This window comes from Myotis daubentonii, chromosome 5, assembly GCF_963259705.1.
Source record: "Myotis daubentonii chromosome 5, mMyoDau2.1, whole genome shotgun sequence".
Taxonomy (NCBI): Eukaryota; Metazoa; Chordata; class Mammalia; order Chiroptera; family Vespertilionidae; genus Myotis; species Myotis daubentonii.
In genome coordinates this window covers 18,356,190-18,374,347 of record NC_081844.1, presented here as the reverse complement: position 1 = coordinate 18,374,347, position 18,158 = coordinate 18,356,190, and the positions used below count along the sequence as shown (strand labels likewise).

Sequence of the window (18,158 nt, the reverse complement as noted above, 5' to 3'; positions counted from 1 at the left end):
ATGGTGTGGATTGAACTTCCTCACATATAAGACACCATGCAGAGACGGCATGCTGCCATTTTGCATATAACTGAAAAGGGGAAAAAGCCATAGATCCTAAGCCTCCCCCGAGTGCCTGAGGTGTGAAAATGTGAAGCTGACATACGGGGGTGCTTATTAAACCAGGGAATATGCAGAGCTCTGGGCTGGAAGCTCGGCCTACCCAAGCCCCGACTCCTGCAGAGGGTGTCCTTAACCTCAAACAACCCTCTGGGCGGTGCCAGGACCTTCCTCGGAGAACACCCACCCTCCCAGTGACCCCTTGCGTGTACAGGCAGAGGTGAAGGCAGGGCTTCTTAAAATTGTGGATGCTGCTTTATTTACCAAAGGTGCTGGCTGGGGGCTGGTTCTGCCAGCCAGGTCCAAGGACGGCCATGTGGGGGGGGGTGAGAGGGGCGGCCCCAATTCAGTCTTAATGGGCAAGGCTGCTCTGGCCTTGCCATGGGGGGCAGTGTTCCCTCCTGGGGCCCACATGGGGTCCCTGCCCGGTGGTAGCAGGGTGGGCAGTGGGTGCTGGCACTGCTGTCTCAGGAAGGCACTTTCAGCTTCGGAGTCCCCAGGAAGAACTGCAGGACGCGGTCGGCCAGGAGTGCCAGGCAGAAGTCAAGGATCAGGACCTGGGCGATGACCAGCTTGAACTGCAGGGGAGGGAGCGATGATGAGCTGGATGCCTGCCGATGGGCCCAGGTCAAGTCCTGGGGCCACACCCACAGGGATCCTCACCTCCACGGGGATGTCCACAAGCCCAAACTGGCTGTTGAAGTCGGGCGAGGAACCGAGGAGCAAGCCCACAATAGCCAGGAGTGACACAACCAGGCTCCACACCAGAGGCTTGTTCTCAGGCAGGCTCTCCATGAAGGGCGGGCCCTGTGCGGACAGAGGAACAGTGTGCGTTGTGGGGGTGGGGGTGGGGGTGGGGTGGGGAGGGCATGCTTGGGTTAGGGCTGGAGCTCACCTTGTAGTTGATGGCAAAGGTGGCCATTTGCATGGCCATGGCCATGATGTACACAGTGCTGTTGACCAGGGTTGGCTCAAACTCCTTATACAGGTCCACAAACTGTTCCTGCCTGCAGGATGCATGGGGGTGAGGGCCGTTCTGTGGCTCCCACTGCCCCTGCACATAACCAGGGCTCTCTGCTGGTCCTGGTTGCCCCAGGCCAACGTCTGCACCTGCATCTGTATCCTCCTTCCACCTCCCACCACAGGGACGCTGCCTCCTGTGGGTGCCCTGTGCACCCACTACTAGGGCGGCACTCACTTTTCAGGGCTTCGGGCCTGGGCCTCGCTGTATAGGTAGATAAGACTTAGGAAGTGCACGCAGAACTGGAGCAGGACCGTGAGGATGGTGTACAGGTTGAAGATGTTGGGCAGGGGCCGCTCCCGGGATAGGGTCTTGAGGGGCTGCAGTATTGGGGGTTGAATACATGGTGAGTGTCAAGCCCAGAGTGCCCTGGGCCACCCACCCAACCACATGCCTCCTGCAGGCCTGGTGCAGAGAGCAGTCACTGCATCCTGGGGCCATGGGTTGGCACTAGCCTCCAGAGCCCTGCTTGCCTGTGGACAGTGCTGGGGCCCGAGCTGTGCTACCGGGAAGAGCTCAGTGGGCTCGCCCCCTCCCTCCCACTCCCCATCTGTAACACGGGGATGACAGCTTCCCCGAGGGCTGCTGTGAGGAAGGAAAGATGACATCCGCCCGGAAGCACCTCTGACAGGCCCCAGTGTTCCTTGCCGTGCATCACTGAAGCCTCTCAGCACCTCCAGGGCGGAGGTGCCTGTGGGTAGGGCAGGAGCCATTGCTTTGCCTGGGGTCTCAGCCCACCTTGGAGCGGGAGATGAAGAGGAAGCAGCCAGCCAGCAGCAGCCCCTGTAGTGTGGCCTGGAAGTCGCTGAACTTGACGCCCTCCAGGTAGAGGACACTCTGACTGTAGGCCAGGATGAGGGCATTGAGTGCCAGGATCTTGAACATCTGCAGCGTGGTCACGAGTGTGCATCGGCCCTGCTTGATCACGTGGCAGACTGCATGGATTGGGGGAGGTAGGTGTGAGCATGGGTGCATGCAGGCATGGGCATGGGCGCCAGGCAGGGCTGGTAGGGGACGGGGCAGGTGGCAGGACTCACTGCACTGAATGGATGAGAGCTTGGAGGTGAAGGGCGCCGCGATGCTGGCATCCCCCAGCTTCACGATGGGCGTGCTCTCATCCTCGAGGTCCCGCAGCACCTGGCTCAGGCGGTCCTGTGGGGGGGGTGGCGGTGGGTGAGACCTGGACACAAGGGGGAGCCGGCGCCCCCCTCCCAAGACTCACCCTCTGGGAGGTGGACTGCTCCTCTGGGGGTGGGAGCCCCAACCTCTGCTTGGATGCCCTGGAGGTGGCCCTGACACCGCTGTTGCTCAGGACAGGGCTGTCACGGGGCCGCCGCTTCCGCTCGACAACCCGCTCTGGGGCATTGGCCAGGAGTGCCACACCTGGGGTGGGGGAAAGGGAAGGATATGTGTGTGTCAGGATCCAGGGGAGCCCACTGGCCCCAAGCCAGAGTGAGTGTCAGCTCAATGCCTAGATGGAGCCATGGGCCTCAGAGCCAAACCTCCCATTTCACTGGACCCCCCCTCCCAGGAGTACCCTCAGAGAGCATTTTATCTTACTTTCTATAACAACTTAAAAAATAAAAACAAACCCTAGCCAGTTTGGCTCAATGGACAGAGTGTCAGCCTGCGGACCAAAGGGTCCCGGGTTCTCTCACAGAGCTTCCCTGGCTCCCCAAACTTTCTCCATGGCTCTGGTGGCTTCAGCCACACTGTTCCTTAGACACTGTGTCCTGCCCGTGGATCCCTGACCATATTGGCCCCGCCCTATCCCCTCACTGCCTCCCCATGCAAGGGGAGGTGTCCTTTATGCTGAGCCCTGGCTGGCAGAACAGTAAGCCGGGGGGTGGGGGAACTCACCCACGTCGGCGTGCTTCAGGGCACCCACGTCATTGGTGCCGTCGCCACACATGAGGGTCACGTAGCCCAGCTCCTTCAGGCTGGTGATAACAAACTCCTACATGGGCAAAGGTACAAGTGAGGGCTGTGTGCCACTTTAGGGCCTTGCCCGCCTACCACCTCTGCGCTCACCTTCTGTTTGGGGGCCACACGGGCAAACACTTGCACGTGGGGGATGAGGCGCAGCAGCAGCTGGGGGTCCTCGGCCTGCAGGTGGGCCAAGCCATCGCCCGTGAGGCACAGGGCATGCTCCCGGGCCAGCGCCTTTGGGGAGCCTTGGGCCAGGGGTAGCACGACACTGCCGTCGATGGAGGACCACTCGCAGGATCGACCTGCAGGACCAGTGCCCAGAGTCAGGGACAGGGCTTAGTCACCCAGGAAGACCCCTGACTTGGACTCAACATGCCTGGTCCTAGTCTCTCCTCTCTGGAGCACCATTTTGACCCTCACCCTTCCTTCAAGCCACATCCACACCTACTTGTGCCTTGGACTGGTGACCGTCCAATAGATTGTTCAGAACCCTCCAATACAAATGAGGAGTCCCAGAACCCAGCGCCTGAGACCACGTGAAGTGGCCAAATTCCAACCCAGGCATACCCTAAACCTATTACTTAATTAGCCCCACCCTTGTGGCCTGCCTGAAACCCCATTTTCCTGGGGCTGGGGCACTGGAGTCACTTCCTCTGGCCAGACACTTGCTATCCACTTCCTCTTTCCAGCTGGCTGGCCTACTAGCCCTCCTGGCACTGATGGCTCAGCTGGACAGACTCGGCTGGGCAGGAAACTAACCTCCACCTGGTTTTTGTTGTTGCCCTTTTATTAGAGCAGCTTCACTTGCCAATCAACAGCCCTGACAGCCACCTCTCTGGGCTGCCTGCCCATAATCCCGGGCCTCTCAGGAGCCCAGTGCCTGGAGCCGGACGGAGCTCTGGGACCAGCAGTGCAGACTGGGAGACAGGCCAGGAAGCGCCAGGAGCTGACCTGGCTGGGCCTTGCCAACACCCTCCCCTGGCCTGTAGCCTTGCGAGCACCCCCGGGCCGGGTGCTGCACTGGGCGCAGTCCTTCAGCATCTGACGGGCCCCACCCTACCAGGCAGAAAGTGCTGGGGCTGGAACGGCTCCTCGAATGGTCTTGACTCTGGGGGACCACTTGCAGCCAACCGAGTGGCCAGCTGCTGGAGCCAGGCCATCCAGGTTCAAATGGTTAGACACAATGACACCAAGAAACCTGGGTGGGTGGGTTCACTTCTATTTCATTGCCTATAAAGCTGGGTGACAACAGCTGACCCAGATGGCTTCCTCCCACGTGGCATGGGGACAGCAAGCCCTCCTGTGTAGGGTGAAGGGACAATGTGATAACACATACCAAGCCCGCTGCCCAGGGTCTGGCCAGGCCGAGCACTGGCACCAGCAGTTCCTGAACTTGGGAATGGGGTATACATGCAGTGCACAGGCAGCCGTCAGGCCCAAGGTGGGTGTGATGATATGAAACGTGAGATGGTGTGACTATAATCGATTGCCTGAGATTATGTCATCACTGATCCTGGAGCCAGTGACTGCCCTCATGCTGCTAGACATGAGTGGAACTCTAGCCAGATGGCCGGAGGAGCAGGCCTGTGACCCACAGGCCCATGTCGCACTGCTGCCACCATCACAGGCACTCACTAACACTGGGCGTGCTCATTCAGGGTCTCACCTTTCTCGGTGGGAGGCCGCAGGATCAGTGTGTGTGCCTTTTCAATGAAGTGTAGTTCCTGGGCCACGTGGCAGGCAGTGAGTGGGTTGTCACCAGTGATCATGACCACCTGGGGAGAGGGGCGAAGGCTCAGAGGGGCAGAACCCCAGCCTGGAGACCTAGTGCCTGAGTCCCCGCTAAGGAAGGCTACAGAGAGAAGTCTGGGCCCCCTCCTGAGGACTGGGCTTCCAAGGCCACAATCTGTCCACCCCGGCGATGTTTTTAAAAATAATACATGTATGTCTTTCTGAGAACACCCATACCTTTCATGTTAAATTATGAAGCAGTTTTTTCGTGGACCTTTTTGGCTTGGTAGCTTCCCAGGAAGCTGTGTGTGTGTGTGGGGGTGGGAACCACATGGTCCAGCCTCCCAGCTTAGAGCCGGGAGGCCTGCTGAGCGCCAGGTGGGGACTGATCCTGCCACCATCCTCTGAGACTGCTCACTTAGTTCCCACGTTAAACTGCATCCCGAGTCCCAAATTAAACAACACAAACAGCAGGATGAACAGACTAAAGCCACTGAGACAGGCATGACCCGTCCGGGTATTGCTCCCACACCCTCTACCCAGCCGCAGCCTGTCAGGGATGCTGTGGACCCCAGGAAGCACCCACTTGCCCCACTGGGGGTGGCAGTGTCCTCTGCTGTCACATCCTCCTCTCTGTAAGGAGCCAAGGCCACCCGCCCACCTGTCTGAGGGGCCTGGTGTGGAGGGTCCAGGAGCCATACCCGGTGGGAGGCATTCTGGATCTCCCGGATGACAGCCTTGGAATCAGCCTTGAGCGGGCAGGAGACCACAATGAAGCCGACGAATTTGAGGTTACACTCCAACGCCTCCCGCTTGACCTCCCGGGCCTGTGGACCAACATGGGGCGCTCTTACGATCATAACGTCCCCCAGCCCTGCAATTCCCCAAGCCCCAACAATGTGCTGAGTGGAGAGGTCAGAGAAGGGCTTGTCCTCCCTGTGGCACAGCAGCTTGGCAATGGCTGGGTGGTCCCCGCCCTCAGTGCTTCTACTCCCTGGTGTGGGCATGGCATGTCCTCACAGAGACCTTGTGTCTTGGCTCCTGTCAACTGTTCCTTGTTAACAACCCAGCATGTGCTCACCCTCTACCTCATCCCAGAAACCAAAAATGCCCACCCTCATTAAGCTTGTCTTCTACTGGGGAAGGCATCTATATCTATAAAAGCCCAAGCGACCGTTTGACCAGTAGCTATGATGCACACTGACCACCAGGGGCAGGTGTTCAATGTATAGGCATGGAAACATGGAACAGACTGATGAATCTTAGAGGGAAGGGGGAGGGAAGGAAAGAGATTAACCAAAGATCTTATATGTACACTAAAGGCCTGGTGCATGGATTCGTGCACTGGTGGGATCCCTCAGCCTGACCTGCGGGAATCGGGCTGAATCTGTGCACTGGGCCTCTGACATCCCCTGAGGGGTCCCGGATTGTGAGAGGGGTGGCATTAAGCAGGAGTGGCTCTGGAGGGGTGTGATCAGGCATGCATTCTGGAAGGATCTCTTGGCCACTGGGTGCAAACAGCCTGGATGAAGGCCAAGGTGGAAGGAGGTAAAGGAGTATTGGCAGTGGAGGTGGGAGAAGAGCTGATGGGACATGGGGGTATGACTGAGAGCTGGGGATGTCCCCAAACCATGCAGTAACCAGGTGACTGAACTGGGCTGGGTCAGAACTAGACTAGAGATGGTAATCTAAACTGTCTCCTGGGCCAGTCAGCATGCTCAGTGGTTGAGCACTGACCTATGAACCAGGAGGTCATGGTTCAATTCCTGGTCAGGGAGCATGCCCGGGTTGCGGGCTGGATCCCCAATAGGGGGCGTGCAGGAGGCAGCTGATCAATGACTCTACCTTATCACTGATGTCTCTCTCTCTCTCTCTCCCCCCTCTCTTCCTCTCTGAATAAAAAGATGTCTTCTGATGCATGAGGACCCATGGGTGTGGGGGTAGGAAGCTGGGTGGAGGTAGCCCTAGGTTCCAGGATGGGCCTGGGTCCCATGGAGGCAGGGCACTATGGAGAAGGGACTGAGGACTGAGTGCCACCTGGAGTCTCCAAAGGTAGAGTCTGGGGAGGAGGAAGATGAGATCGTGCCTGCTCACAAGGTGTGGGAACATGGGTGAGAGGCCTGGGCCATTACCTGCTGGTGGGTGAGGTGCCCCAGCTCCTTGTACCCCAGAGCCAGGACGCGGGCTCCTTCCCGGGAAATCTCCGTGTGGATGTGGTGATAGTTGGGTGGGCACTGGGAGAACTGTAGGAAACGCAGAGGAATGTCACCAACTACCTCACACTGACCTCCCCGCCGAGCCCCAGGGCTGTGCTCCACTCACCATGGAATGCAGGGTTTCAGGGGCTCCCTTCACAGCCGCGATGTAGCAGAGGTCGGTGGAGCCCAGCTTCTCGTAGGAGGCGAGCACGGACATTCGCTTTAGGGCACTGGCAAAATGAAAGCGCTGGTGAATTTTCAGCCCCTGAGTTTTAATACTTCGGGGGAATACTTTCTCATCTGGAAACAAATAAGTACGAGTCCTGAGGGCCTTAGCTCCAAAGAGGCAGCCAGGCCCCCGCCTGCCCCTCCTCCCTCCCCCCATCCCCAGATCCAGGGCCTTCGGGCTCCTGGGGATAAGAGCTGGGAGACCTGGGTGTGGAGGACCCTGCCCCGTAGCTTTGGGTGGGGTGGGTTCCAACCCAGGAGGACAACCAAGTGTGTGCATGCCCACCCGCCAGCCTGAGGGGTCTGGCTTGCCTTCCCGGGAGCGTGAGAGCGGGTGGTGAGTCTGCATTGGGCCTGAGACTCCAGCCCCTCACCTTTGGTCAGTGTCCAGTCCACGGCTGTCAGCATGGCCTTCTCCAGGGGGTCACCCACCAAGGTTCCATCATCCAGCTGCATTAGGGAGTGGCATGAGGCCAGGGCTCGGTGTGTTTCTACAGGGATGTTGGACACGGGGGTCACCTCCTTTCCATCTCTGCAAGGAAGGGAAATAGTTGGTTATAGGGTGAAGGGACCCCTCTAGGAATTGCCAGCCAGGAAGAGGGATGGGCCCCCCATATCTGTGCCAGTCACTTCAGGGGCAGCAGGGGTGTCGGTTTGGTCCTTGTGACATCTGTACTTGTATCACAGATGCTCTCACAGGTCACATGGCTGCTTGGAGCCTAAGATGATTCCTGTGCCGCTGTCACTCATACTGAGACTGCACAGGAAGCCCCCTGGAATAGACCTCCGACAGGCCCTACTTTGGGGGCTTGGGTGGGCAGCACTCAGGCCATGAGCCCTCAGAAAGCCCTCTGGGTACCCCTTGGCCCAGGTCTCCACGCTCACCTGAGCCCAGCCACACCGCGCACTACCAGGCTGTCGCTGGTCAAGGTTCCTGTCTTGTCGAAGCAGCACACCTCCACCTTGCCAGCAAAGGGAATGCGGAAGGGCTCCGTACAGTACATGTCTGAAAGGTGGAGCCAGGGTCAGGGGTCCTGCCAGGCCCCAGCCCCTTGGCACCCCAGCCCTGCTTCAGGTACTCACAGAGCTTGGCCAGGGCGATGAGGGAGGTGTTGACAGCCAGAGACAGCTCAATGGGCAACTCAGGGGGCACTACTGATGTGAGGATCAATGTGCATTCCAGAAACAGCTTGTAGCGGTTCCGGCTGGGGTCCTTGGTGCCTGTGGAGACAGGGCCTGTCAGCCTGTGGTGGTGGGCATGGGACCCAGCAGACAGGTGGGGAACGTGGTGCTTACCTTCAATCCATACGTAGGCGGCTGCCGCGATGGCAAAGACAAGGAGAAAGAGGATGAAGACGAAGGTCTCCAGGTTGTTTGCAGTCACTCTCTTGACCCCAAAGAGGATCGTGCGCAGCAGCTTGCCCTGGAAGGACGGAGTCAGAGGCCTTTCTGGGGGGTGTGTGGGGATGGGGTGGTGGCCTCCCTGCTTGAGGGCATCAGGGTCAGATCCTCCCTTAGCTGACAGAGAGCAGCAGCCCCAGGCCCATCAGTGAGTCCTGCAACCCACCACACAGATGGTCCAGGGGCCATATGGCTACATCGGCAGCTGAACTTGACTAAGAGCTAAGGAGACCAGTGGCCAAGGCCTGGAGGTGGGGGAAGAAAGTGGTCGTGATAGCGCAGGAGTTACTGGAAGGAGGTCTGGCCACTGTCTCTATCAGTCTTCTGATTTCCCACCAGGCCCTCAGCAGGGGAGAGCGAGTCTGATCTTGGGCTCCTCCGCACGGCCTCTGCCTAGTACCCGCTGTCAGAGCGAGCCTGTGGGGTGGATGTCCTGGGGTCTGAAAGGACTGCCATCTTGACTGTTCATCTGCCATGGAGCCCACCCTCCCCAGTCAGGCAAGACCCCCACCTGAGATGTGTTGAATCCAGTCCTTAGGACGTAGGCCACGCACCCACTGTCAACCGCTGTGGAAACAAGCAGAGGCAGTGCCATCTGTCTCTTTGTCTGGACTCCCTCATAGCCAAGCAGACATGGAGGGGGTAAGGAGGTGGGGCCAGGACACCCCGAAACTCCCAAGGCACCTACGCTTCAGGCCTGTTGTGGCCTTCTGTGGAGGGATGTGCTGCACCACCTTGGTGCCCCCGAAGATGACGTGGAGCCGGGAGTCGGCCTGCAGGTCCAGCACCCGGTCAGGGCTGAGGTCTTCAATGGGCTCCTGGGGAGGAGGGAGGACATTGAAGCCAATGTCAGTCCCACCTCAGCCTCCTTCCCCACCCCGTCTCTGGAGATCTGAACCCTGGGGCTAGTGGAGCCCACCTGCTCTTTACCTGGCCCAGCAAATCTCATCTTTTCTCCAGTTGCACGTTTGTCGACTCCCTGTGACCCTGCACCTGGCCTCTCCCAGAAATCACACCCTCCCCATTTCTCAGTCCACCTCGATCTGCTATCTCAGGGCACCCAGATGTCCCAACACTCTGGGACTCTCCTCTCCTCTCTCCACCACCCAATTTCCCTTTGTCCAGGGCACTGAGATCAGCAGCTCTGCCTCCTCCAGCCTCCTGGCCAGGATTCCATCCCTCCTCCTGGGCGCCTGGACAAGATCCTGGCACTCTCCTGGATGGTGGCTCCTTCAAGAATGGTCCACAATACACCTGAGCGGACTGAGGTCGCCCCTTCCCCACACCTTCATCTGAGGCACTGACTCTCCTGTGAGCATGGCCTCGTCCACGATGCAGCGGCCCCGGAGCAGCAGCACATCGCACGGCACCAGGTTATCCTGTGGCGAGCGACCTGTGGGGCAGCAAGAGAGGGTCAGGCAGGAGCCAAGGCTAAGATGCCACCGGGACAGAGCAGAACTGGGCCTCACCAATGGAGACAATGTCCCCGGGAACAATGTCGTCGCTGGCGATGGGCCTCCACTTGCGGCTTCGGTAGACCTGAGTGGGGTGGGGCATGGTCAGCTCTGGGAACACACCTGCACTAGGCCTGCCAAGACCTCTGGGACCCTGCTGGCCTCACCTGGATAGTGTGGGGCTTGTTGCCCATCTTCCGGATCTCCGACATGTTGCGCATCTGCTGCTGCACCAGGGAGGCCTCGAAGGCCACCAGCATGGAGAGCGTGAAGACGCTGTAGTACCAGTACTCATCCAGGCACCAGAGCCCCACGCAGAACACCTGCCCCAGAAACGTAATGAGGATGCCTGCTGAGCACTGGACCTACACCGAGGGCATTCCACCCCTGGACTCTGACCCATTAGGACAGGGAAGTTTTCGGGTTTGGAACTGGACACAGGTCATGCTGGCTGTGTAAGCCCTAAAGGATGGGGTGGGACGATGTGCTGGAGCTGCTGTTTTACCTGGAACACAAAGAAAGGTGCTGTGGCTCTCTCCTTGAACAGCTCTGAGAAGTCAGGCACCACCATCTCAGCCCTGCAAGAAACCAGACCCAGACCCTGTTCACGGTGGGAGGCCTCGGAGGCCCCTCCCTGACACCTCTACCTGGAGGCACTGCAGCCTCCTCAGGAGATGAGAAGCCCTGGCAAACTTCTAGACGACAGGACTCTCCATTCAAGGGTGGCTCTCCACCCTCACTGGGGCAGCATGCCGACAACCCCCAGCCCTCTGCTCTGCAGAGCCCTGAGGAAGCTTCTGAATTGGCAACAAGCTCTTCATGCAGCACCCCCATCCGAGTGGGGGCCGGTGAGATGAAAACCCATCATCTGGGCAGCAGACACAGCAAGTGGAGAAGGAACCTCTGATCGGAACAGGAGCCCTGAAGCTGAAGGTGCACAGAGGCCTGGCAGCCAGATGCCTTTGAGCCCCTGGGGCCGGAGCTCATCCCACTGTGGAGAGAGGTCTGGGGCCAGGATTTCTCCAAAACTCCCTGAATAAAAGCCTCAGAAATGTGACAAAAGCGGGCGCTAAGGGTGCGCAGCATGGTATGTAGTGGGCTCCTGAGGGTGGAATATGATAAAGAGACCACAGTGGCCCCACAGTGATAAAAATAAACTAAAAACCACCCTGTACTTCGTCTGCTGCCTTTAAGGGAGCCTGGGCCTGGGGGGGTGGGGGTGGGGAGTGAGGACCAGTAAACATGATAAACCTTCCTGTGAGACTGACAGCTGTGGTACACAGTTAAGCCCAGAAAGAATTCCCCAGGTTCTGAGGGGCTCTGAAGTTCAGCTTTGCCCCCTCCCAGGCACGGGTGAGCCCTGGCAGTTTTGGTGAAGATTGAAGTGTGTACAGAGCACCTGCTATTCTACCTGGTACAAGTAAGAGCTATCCTGATCACCGACTTCTTTTTTACCACCATTCTTTAAGTGCCAGGATATGAGGAGACAGGCAAGAAACTATATTTAAGGAAAGAATTTAAGCCCAGTAGGTGTGGCTCAGTGATTGCGCATCAGCCTATGAACCAGGAAGTCATGGTTCAATTCCTGGTCAGGGCACATGCCCAGATAGCAGGCTCGATCCCCAGTAGGTGGTGTATAGGAGGCAGCCAATCAAGGATTCTCTTTCATCATTGATGTTTATATTTCTCTCTCCCATCCTCTCGGAAATCAATAAAAAAAAAAAATATTTTTTTTTAAAAGGAAGAATTGAAAATGAATTGGGGAATTATAAAAACAAGACAAGGCCAAAACCGGTTTGGCTCAGTGGATAGAGCGTCGGCCTGCGGACTGAAAGGTCCCAGGTTCGATTCCGGTCAAGGGCATGTACCTGGGTTGCGGGCACATCCCCAGTAGGGGATGTGCAGGAGGCAGCTGATCGATGCTTCTCTCTCATCGATGTTCCTAACTCTCTATCTCTCTCCCTTCCTCTCTGTAAAACATCAATAAAATATATTAAAAAACCAACAAAACAAAGAACAAGACAAGGATGAAGAACCAACTCTTGTATCCCATGACCAGGCTCCCTAGGAGGGGTCCTCGCCAAGAACCCCCCAGGAGGTTCCTGTCAGCAAACAAGTTCAGGGGAGACTTGCACCCCAACCTAGGAGTTCAAAGGGGCAGAAACAGGCCACCAGCTGGGGCAGAGCAAGGCCCATGACCCAGGCAGGGCCCAGTCCTGACAGCAGGAGGGGCACGTGGGATGTCAGGACTCACTTGTTACTCCCAAACTTCTTCTCTGCTGCGCGGATCTCCGAGTCCTCCTGAAACCCTCTGCTGCTCTGGTAGTAAGAGAAGGGGTTTCCCACAGGAAAGGCCACGGGCAGGAAGCGCTTCTTCTCCTGGGCGTCATAGGAATACTTGATCTTCTGGAATTCGAAGGACAGCACCTCCTGCCCGTCTTCGCCCTGTGGGAGAAGGCCGTCTGTGGCAGAGCCCCTCACTGGGATGCCAGTGCCTGAGCATCTCACCCAAGACCTGCACTGCAGGTTGGCAGGTGGGCCCTACCTCATCTCGGTGCAGGGCCACGAGCTCAGTGGAGCCATTGTTGGGGGTCGGGACCACCTTCACGAAGGTTGCTTTGCTGGGATCGTACTCCTGTGAGAGGCAAAGGGATGCTGCTGAGTCCTTTCCGGCCACCGTAGGAAGACTACTGTCCGGCACGGGGTGCACCCTCGATCCACGTGAACCAAGCCGTCACAGCTCACCCTTCTAATGTTGCTTGGCTTCCGTCCCAACCCCATTAATATTCTTTAAAAACAACTTTAAATTGATTTCAGAAAGGAATGGAGAGGGAGAGACAGAAACATCAGTGATGAGAGAGAATCATTGATGTGGCTGCCTCCTGCACGCACCCCACTGGGGATCGAGCCTGCAACCTGGGCATGTGTCCTGACCACGAATCGAACCATGAACTCCTGGTTCATAGGTTGACGCTCAACCGCTGAGCAACACTGGCCAGGCTCCATTACTATTCTTTTTATCACCGGAGGGTATTTTCCCATTAATTTTTAGAGAGTGGAAGAGAAAGGGAAAGACAGAGAGAAATGTCGGTTGGTTGCCTCCTACACACACCCCAACCAGGGACCGGGCTGGGGAGGAGCCTGCAACCTATGTATGTGCCCTTGATTGGAATCCAACCCGGTCCACAAGCTGACGCTCTATTCACTGAGCCAAACCGGGTAGGGCCCCATTACGATCCTTGCTGTGTCCTCCAGCAAGGAGGAGCAAGGAGGTTGGAGGCTCGTCCTTGATTCAGCCAAGGAGCTTGCTGGCATGTGCTGTTCTCTGTCCAGGACACGTGTCACACAGCTTCCAGGCCTTTGCTCACACGTTACCTTCTCAGGAGGCCACACCTGGATGCCCACGTGGAGTTCCATCACTATGCTCCTATCTCATTTCTATTTTCCCTCTTTGGCACTGACTGCTGAGTACACGTCTCCCCCACGAACCCTATGAAGGCAATGGGTTTTGTTCACTGCTGTTTCCTCAGCACTTAGGACACAGAAGCAGCAAATGGAGCTCAATTAGCACTCCTTCAGCACAGGCTGCATCCACCCCACTGCCGCTCTGCCGTGTGTGACGGAGGGAGGGGGGTGTCGCCGCAGTGACTATGACAAACAAGGCCCTGCCCCTCAGAGCTGCTGGGCAATGGAGGCAGGCAGAAAACAACACATTATCTCTGAACCCTGGTGAGGCCGCCCGCGCAGGCCCCATACCAGGGGCTCTGCAGACACCATGCTTCTCACCGTGGCTCCCGAGGCAGGTGTCACGGCTCTCACTTTACAGAAGGGGAAACTGAAACCCAGAGAGCAGAAGCACTGGTGTCTGCGATCTCTGATGCGAACCCAGATCTGACCGCCCTCATCCCATGGCTGCTTAGCTCCTTCCTGTTCTCCAAAGCAGGCTGTCGCGCTTTGACGCTACCGGCCCAAAGGCAGCTGGAAGTTCGGATGTGTGTGTCCCACTCCCCGTAACCCCCTCCATTCTTCTGTCCCTCGCTGGGGTCTTCCATGGTACTGACTCGGCTCTACCAGGCCCCGAAGCTTGAGCCCCTCCCTGGTATAAGGCTTGTGGGCCGAGGGAGATGACATGCTCAGAGGAGAAAGAGGATTCAGCCCACAGTCAGGTCAAAGGTGGGGCTCCTGCCTCTTTCTGCAGCCCTGGTGCTGCTGCCTTCCCCCTTCTTTCAGCAGACACACACCTGGGGTCAGGTGGAGGCTGGCCGGAGGCTGACCTCTCCACCCACTGCTCCAAACCCGCGGGGTCATCTGCCCAAGGCCCGGGGACATGGACTGCTGACCCAGGGCAGCTCTCCCTCATCCCCATGTTGGGGTTACGGGTCGCATCCTGACGGAAGTCCACACCATCATCACCCCCACCTTGCAGACAGGTGGAAAGGGACCCCAAACAGGGAAGTCACTTGGTCACCAATAGCTCTTTTAAGCGCGGCTATGAACTGTATTTCAAGCTCTTTCTGGTGGCCGCACCGGCGGCCCCCGGGCACTGGACGGCAGGACTGATGTGCAGTTTCCAAACCAGGCTTCACACACAGGAAAACCCCCCGGCAGGTCTCGCCTCACTGAAAACCACGGTGGGAGGAAGGCAGGACTGTTTCCGGGAGAAACAGCCGAGTGCCCGCTAGGATGGGAACGATCCAACAGCGACATATGGTGGGCCCTGCGCTATGCTTCTCACGGGTATTACGGAACGGGATCTAAATGACAACACCGGGGAGGAACCCCAAAGGAAGGAAATGCCTGTGCTGGGGTCGCACAGCAAGTCAGCAGCGGCCCCCCCCAATTATGCCGGTGCTACAGAGTCCAGGGCGCCGCTGGGGACCCGGGCCCAGCCGCTGGGAGGCCCGGGCCGGATGGGGATGGACGTGATCGCCGGCGGCGGCCCGCCCCGAGACCCGACGCGGTGGAGGTCGGGCTCCGGCCGCGCACTTACCGGGGTGCAGGTGAGCGCGCAGTGAGCGTGCACGGACCAGTGCCCCGAGAGCACGGTGAGCGCGTGCGCGAGGCAGATGGTCGCGAGGACGAGCAGCGCGGCCTCGGGGACCTGCGCCCAGCTGCTGCCCCAGCCCCAGCAGCCGGCGGCCGCGGCGCCCAGCCAGGCCGGGTACAGCAGCCCGGCGAAGGGCAGCACCGTGAGGCGCCGCGGGAGCGCCAGGCGCCGGTACGGCCACACGGCGGCGACCAGCTCGTCCCCGCTCGCGATGAGCGCCGGCCCGGCGGCAAGGAGCGTGCGCGGCTGCGGCATGGGCCTGGGCTGTCCGCCGGGCCGAGCCGCACCAGACCGGGCCCCACTAGGCAGCGCGTTGCCCGCCGCCGCCATCTTTCCTAGCGCCGCGCTCGCTTCCGGGCAGAGGCCCGCCTCACTTTCGAAGTTTCACTTCCGGTGAACCCTGGGCGCCGCCATGGCAGCCGGAAGTACTAAGAGCCAGACCGTCGTCAGGGGCTAGGTCCAGAAGGGGCGATTCGGGATGCCGCCATGACAGGTTTGGCCGGAAGGAGAGGCAGGGCGCCGCCATGACAGAGAGGATATGGAGGGGCTGGGGCGCCGGCCGGCCCGCCACGCCTGCCTGAGACCGGAAAAGACGAGGCTCGGAGGGCTGGCGCCAGCGGGGCCCCCTGGAGCGGAAGCGGCCGGCGCGCCTCGGAGCTGCGCGGAGAGCGGGCCGCCGGGTAGCCAGCCGGGGAGGAGCCTGACACCGCGGGGGCGGGGCCAGCCCGGAACTCCCGGCCCTGGACGCGCTGGGGAGGCGGGGTTTGTTATGGGGGCGGGGCTTGCGGGGCGGGGCCCAGGGAGGTCGCCTGGGGCCCCGGGGTTTCTCTATTGGGGTGCTGGGCAGGGCTGTGGGGCGGGTTGGGGAGCTAGCTCAGGACACCGCCACGCTGGGCAGGAGCCGTCATGTAAAAGATAATATACACACACACCAAGTTACTGCTTTAATATCCAAATATGAAAAATTGGTGTTTATTTACTTTCTCGCTATCATTTGAACAAAACCGCAATAGAACTACTTAACAGTGACAAGTAGTAGTAGTTATAGTACGATTGATTAAACAATGCATGGGAGAAAAAAGTGGAATTATTTTTATAGTGTTTCTTTGTGTCCTCTTATACAGCAATTTATTTGACCTACTTTTTAAACTTTTTGTTGGATATTTAAATCTGGTGGCATATTCTTAAGTTACATAAATGTAAGATTGTGTAAAAGGAGAACTTAAATGCAGCAAGACAGATACTATTCTATATTTAATAAAATAACGATGACGTTATTTCTGTCCCATTAGGCAGTATAAAGGAAACCTTCTCGGGGAGAACGGTTTTAAAGCATAGAGGTGATTTGAAGTTGTGTAATCAAAGTTGGCATCCAAATAGTTAGGAGAGAAATTGAGAATGTCCTATTTAATTCGACTGTCCTTTTCTGATGACATTTTGAATTCTGAAGCAGTCTTATTTTAAAAATGAGTCCTTTTTTTTCTTCTTTTTCTGTATGAGTTTTTGTCAAACATTGAACAACTTAGCCTCAGTCAGTTCTTCCTTGTCTGGGCTCCTTATGGCCTCTTCAGAGATCATCAAAGAATTTTGGAGAAACGACATGTAAATTTCTGCATGACTGTAATTGTTTTCTCTATTCTAATCTTCAATGCAATTCCAAATTACAGAAGCACATTTTTCTTCTCTCAGACTTTGAAAATATGATTTTGTGGCAGCTCAACTGAACAAAGTTGAGCTGACAAAATCTTTGGCGATGATGGGGGTGGGGGGACTGGAGAAAGGTGGTCAAGAGGTACACAAAGCAGTGACAAGGTTAGTAAGTACTAGGCATCTAAGAGCATGATTATCGTAACATTGCTGTATGATATCTATGACACTTATTAAGACAGGAAATTCTGAGTTCGCATCACAAGGACATTTTCTTTTTTGCTTTCACTTTTTTATTGTTTCTATATGAGATGATGGAGGCTAAAAACATGTAGTAATCATTTTGTAGTCTATGTAAGTTAAACCATTATGCTATATGCCTTAAACTTATATAGTGATGTATGTCAATTTATCTCAATAAAACTGGAAAAAAATTAAAAACCCTTTATTTTATCAGAGCAATTTTAGTTCCAAAGAAGATTGAGAGAAAGGTAGAATTATTTTATATAATAAAAGGCTAATATGCAAATCGACCAAACAGAACGACCGGTCGCTATGACATGCACTGACCACCAGGGGGCAGATGCTAACCTAGGAGCTGTCTCCTGGTGGTCAGTGCACTCCCACAGGGGGAGCTCTGTTCAGCCAGAAGCTGGGCTCACTGCTGGTGAGCACAGTGGCGGTGGCAGGAGCCTCTCCTGCCTCCATAGCAGTGCTATGGATGTCCAACTGACGGCTTAGGGGCCTAAGCCGTCAGCCCGACATCACCTGAGGGCTCCTGGACTGCGAGAGGGCACAGGCCCGGCTGAGGGACCCCCCACCCCCCAAGCGCATGAATTGAGTTTTGTGCACCTGGCCTCTAGTTTCCTATAATATCACATTTATAGCCTTCCATATTATCACATTCCTTACTGGAGTGGTACATTGTTACAATTGGTCAATGCATCATAATCACCCAACGTCACACTTTATTTTATTTTAATTTATTTTTTTAAAAAATATGGAATGCTTCACGAATTTGTGTGTCATCCTTGCCCAGGGGCCATGCTAATCTTCTCTGTATCATTCCAATTTTAGTGTATGTGCTGCCGAAGCGAGCACTCAATGTTACACTTTAAAAGTTTTTTTTTGAATTTATTGGGGTGACATTGGTTAATAGAATTTATATAGGTTTCAAATGTACAATTCTATAATACATAATCTGTATTGTGTGTTCACCACCCAAAGTCAAGTCTCCTTCTATCACCTCTTACGCTCCTTGACTTTTTTCTGCACCCCCCACCAATTTAGGGTTCACTCTTTTTTAAAAAAAATATTTTTTATTGTTGATAGTATCACAGATATTTCCCATTTTCTTCCTCTTCCCCCCCTCCTCCAAGACCCTACCCACCCCCCAGTCTTCA

The 18,158-nt window shown here is 56.6% G+C and overlaps 1 protein-coding gene and 1 non-coding gene across 2 annotated transcripts; both read right to left on the bottom strand.

The window, feature by feature from the left end:
• Positions 1-332: 332 nt before the first annotated feature.
• ATP13A1 (ATPase 13A1) lies at positions 333-15,754 on the bottom strand. Its single transcript, XM_059696060.1, has 26 exons — positions 15,052-15,754; positions 12,607-12,696; positions 12,316-12,506; positions 10,567-10,639; positions 10,229-10,384; positions 10,077-10,146; positions 9,894-10,000; positions 9,296-9,425; positions 9,119-9,174; positions 8,503-8,629; positions 8,290-8,427; positions 8,092-8,212; positions 7,581-7,738; positions 7,103-7,278; positions 6,913-7,023; positions 5,482-5,607; positions 4,716-4,824; positions 3,152-3,351; positions 2,981-3,077; positions 2,343-2,503; positions 2,158-2,272; positions 1,859-2,055; positions 1,298-1,440; positions 995-1,106; positions 763-906; positions 333-677 (listed from the first exon to the last, which is right to left on the bottom strand). Exons 1-26 carry the CDS (start codon positions 15,436-15,438, stop codon positions 567-569), a joined length of 3,606 nt encoding a protein of 1,201 aa, XP_059552043.1. The 5' UTR covers positions 15,439-15,754; the 3' UTR covers positions 333-566.
• A 1,995-nt stretch (positions 15,755-17,749) lies between these two features.
• On the bottom strand, positions 17,750-17,856 carry LOC132236195 (U6 spliceosomal RNA). Its single transcript, XR_009453162.1, has one exon. It is a non-coding gene; the product is annotated as a U6 spliceosomal RNA (small nuclear RNA).
• Positions 17,857-18,158: the final 302 nt, after the last annotated feature.

Bases quoted from the DNA above. Each gene is read 5' to 3' on its own strand.
- ATP13A1 (XM_059696060.1), bottom strand. From the start codon at position 15,438: ATGGCGGCGGCGGGCAACGCGCTGCCTAGTGGGGCCCGGTCTGGTGCG. The intron at 4,825-5,481 runs GTATGGCTCCTG...CCCTCTCCCCAG, and splicing joins TCCAGAATGCCTCCCACCGG to GTGGTCATGATCACTGGTGA. The intron at 1,107-1,297 runs GTGAGTGCCGCC...TGCATCCTGCAG, and splicing joins CAGGCCCGAAGCCCTGAAAA to GCAGGAACAGTTTGTGGACC.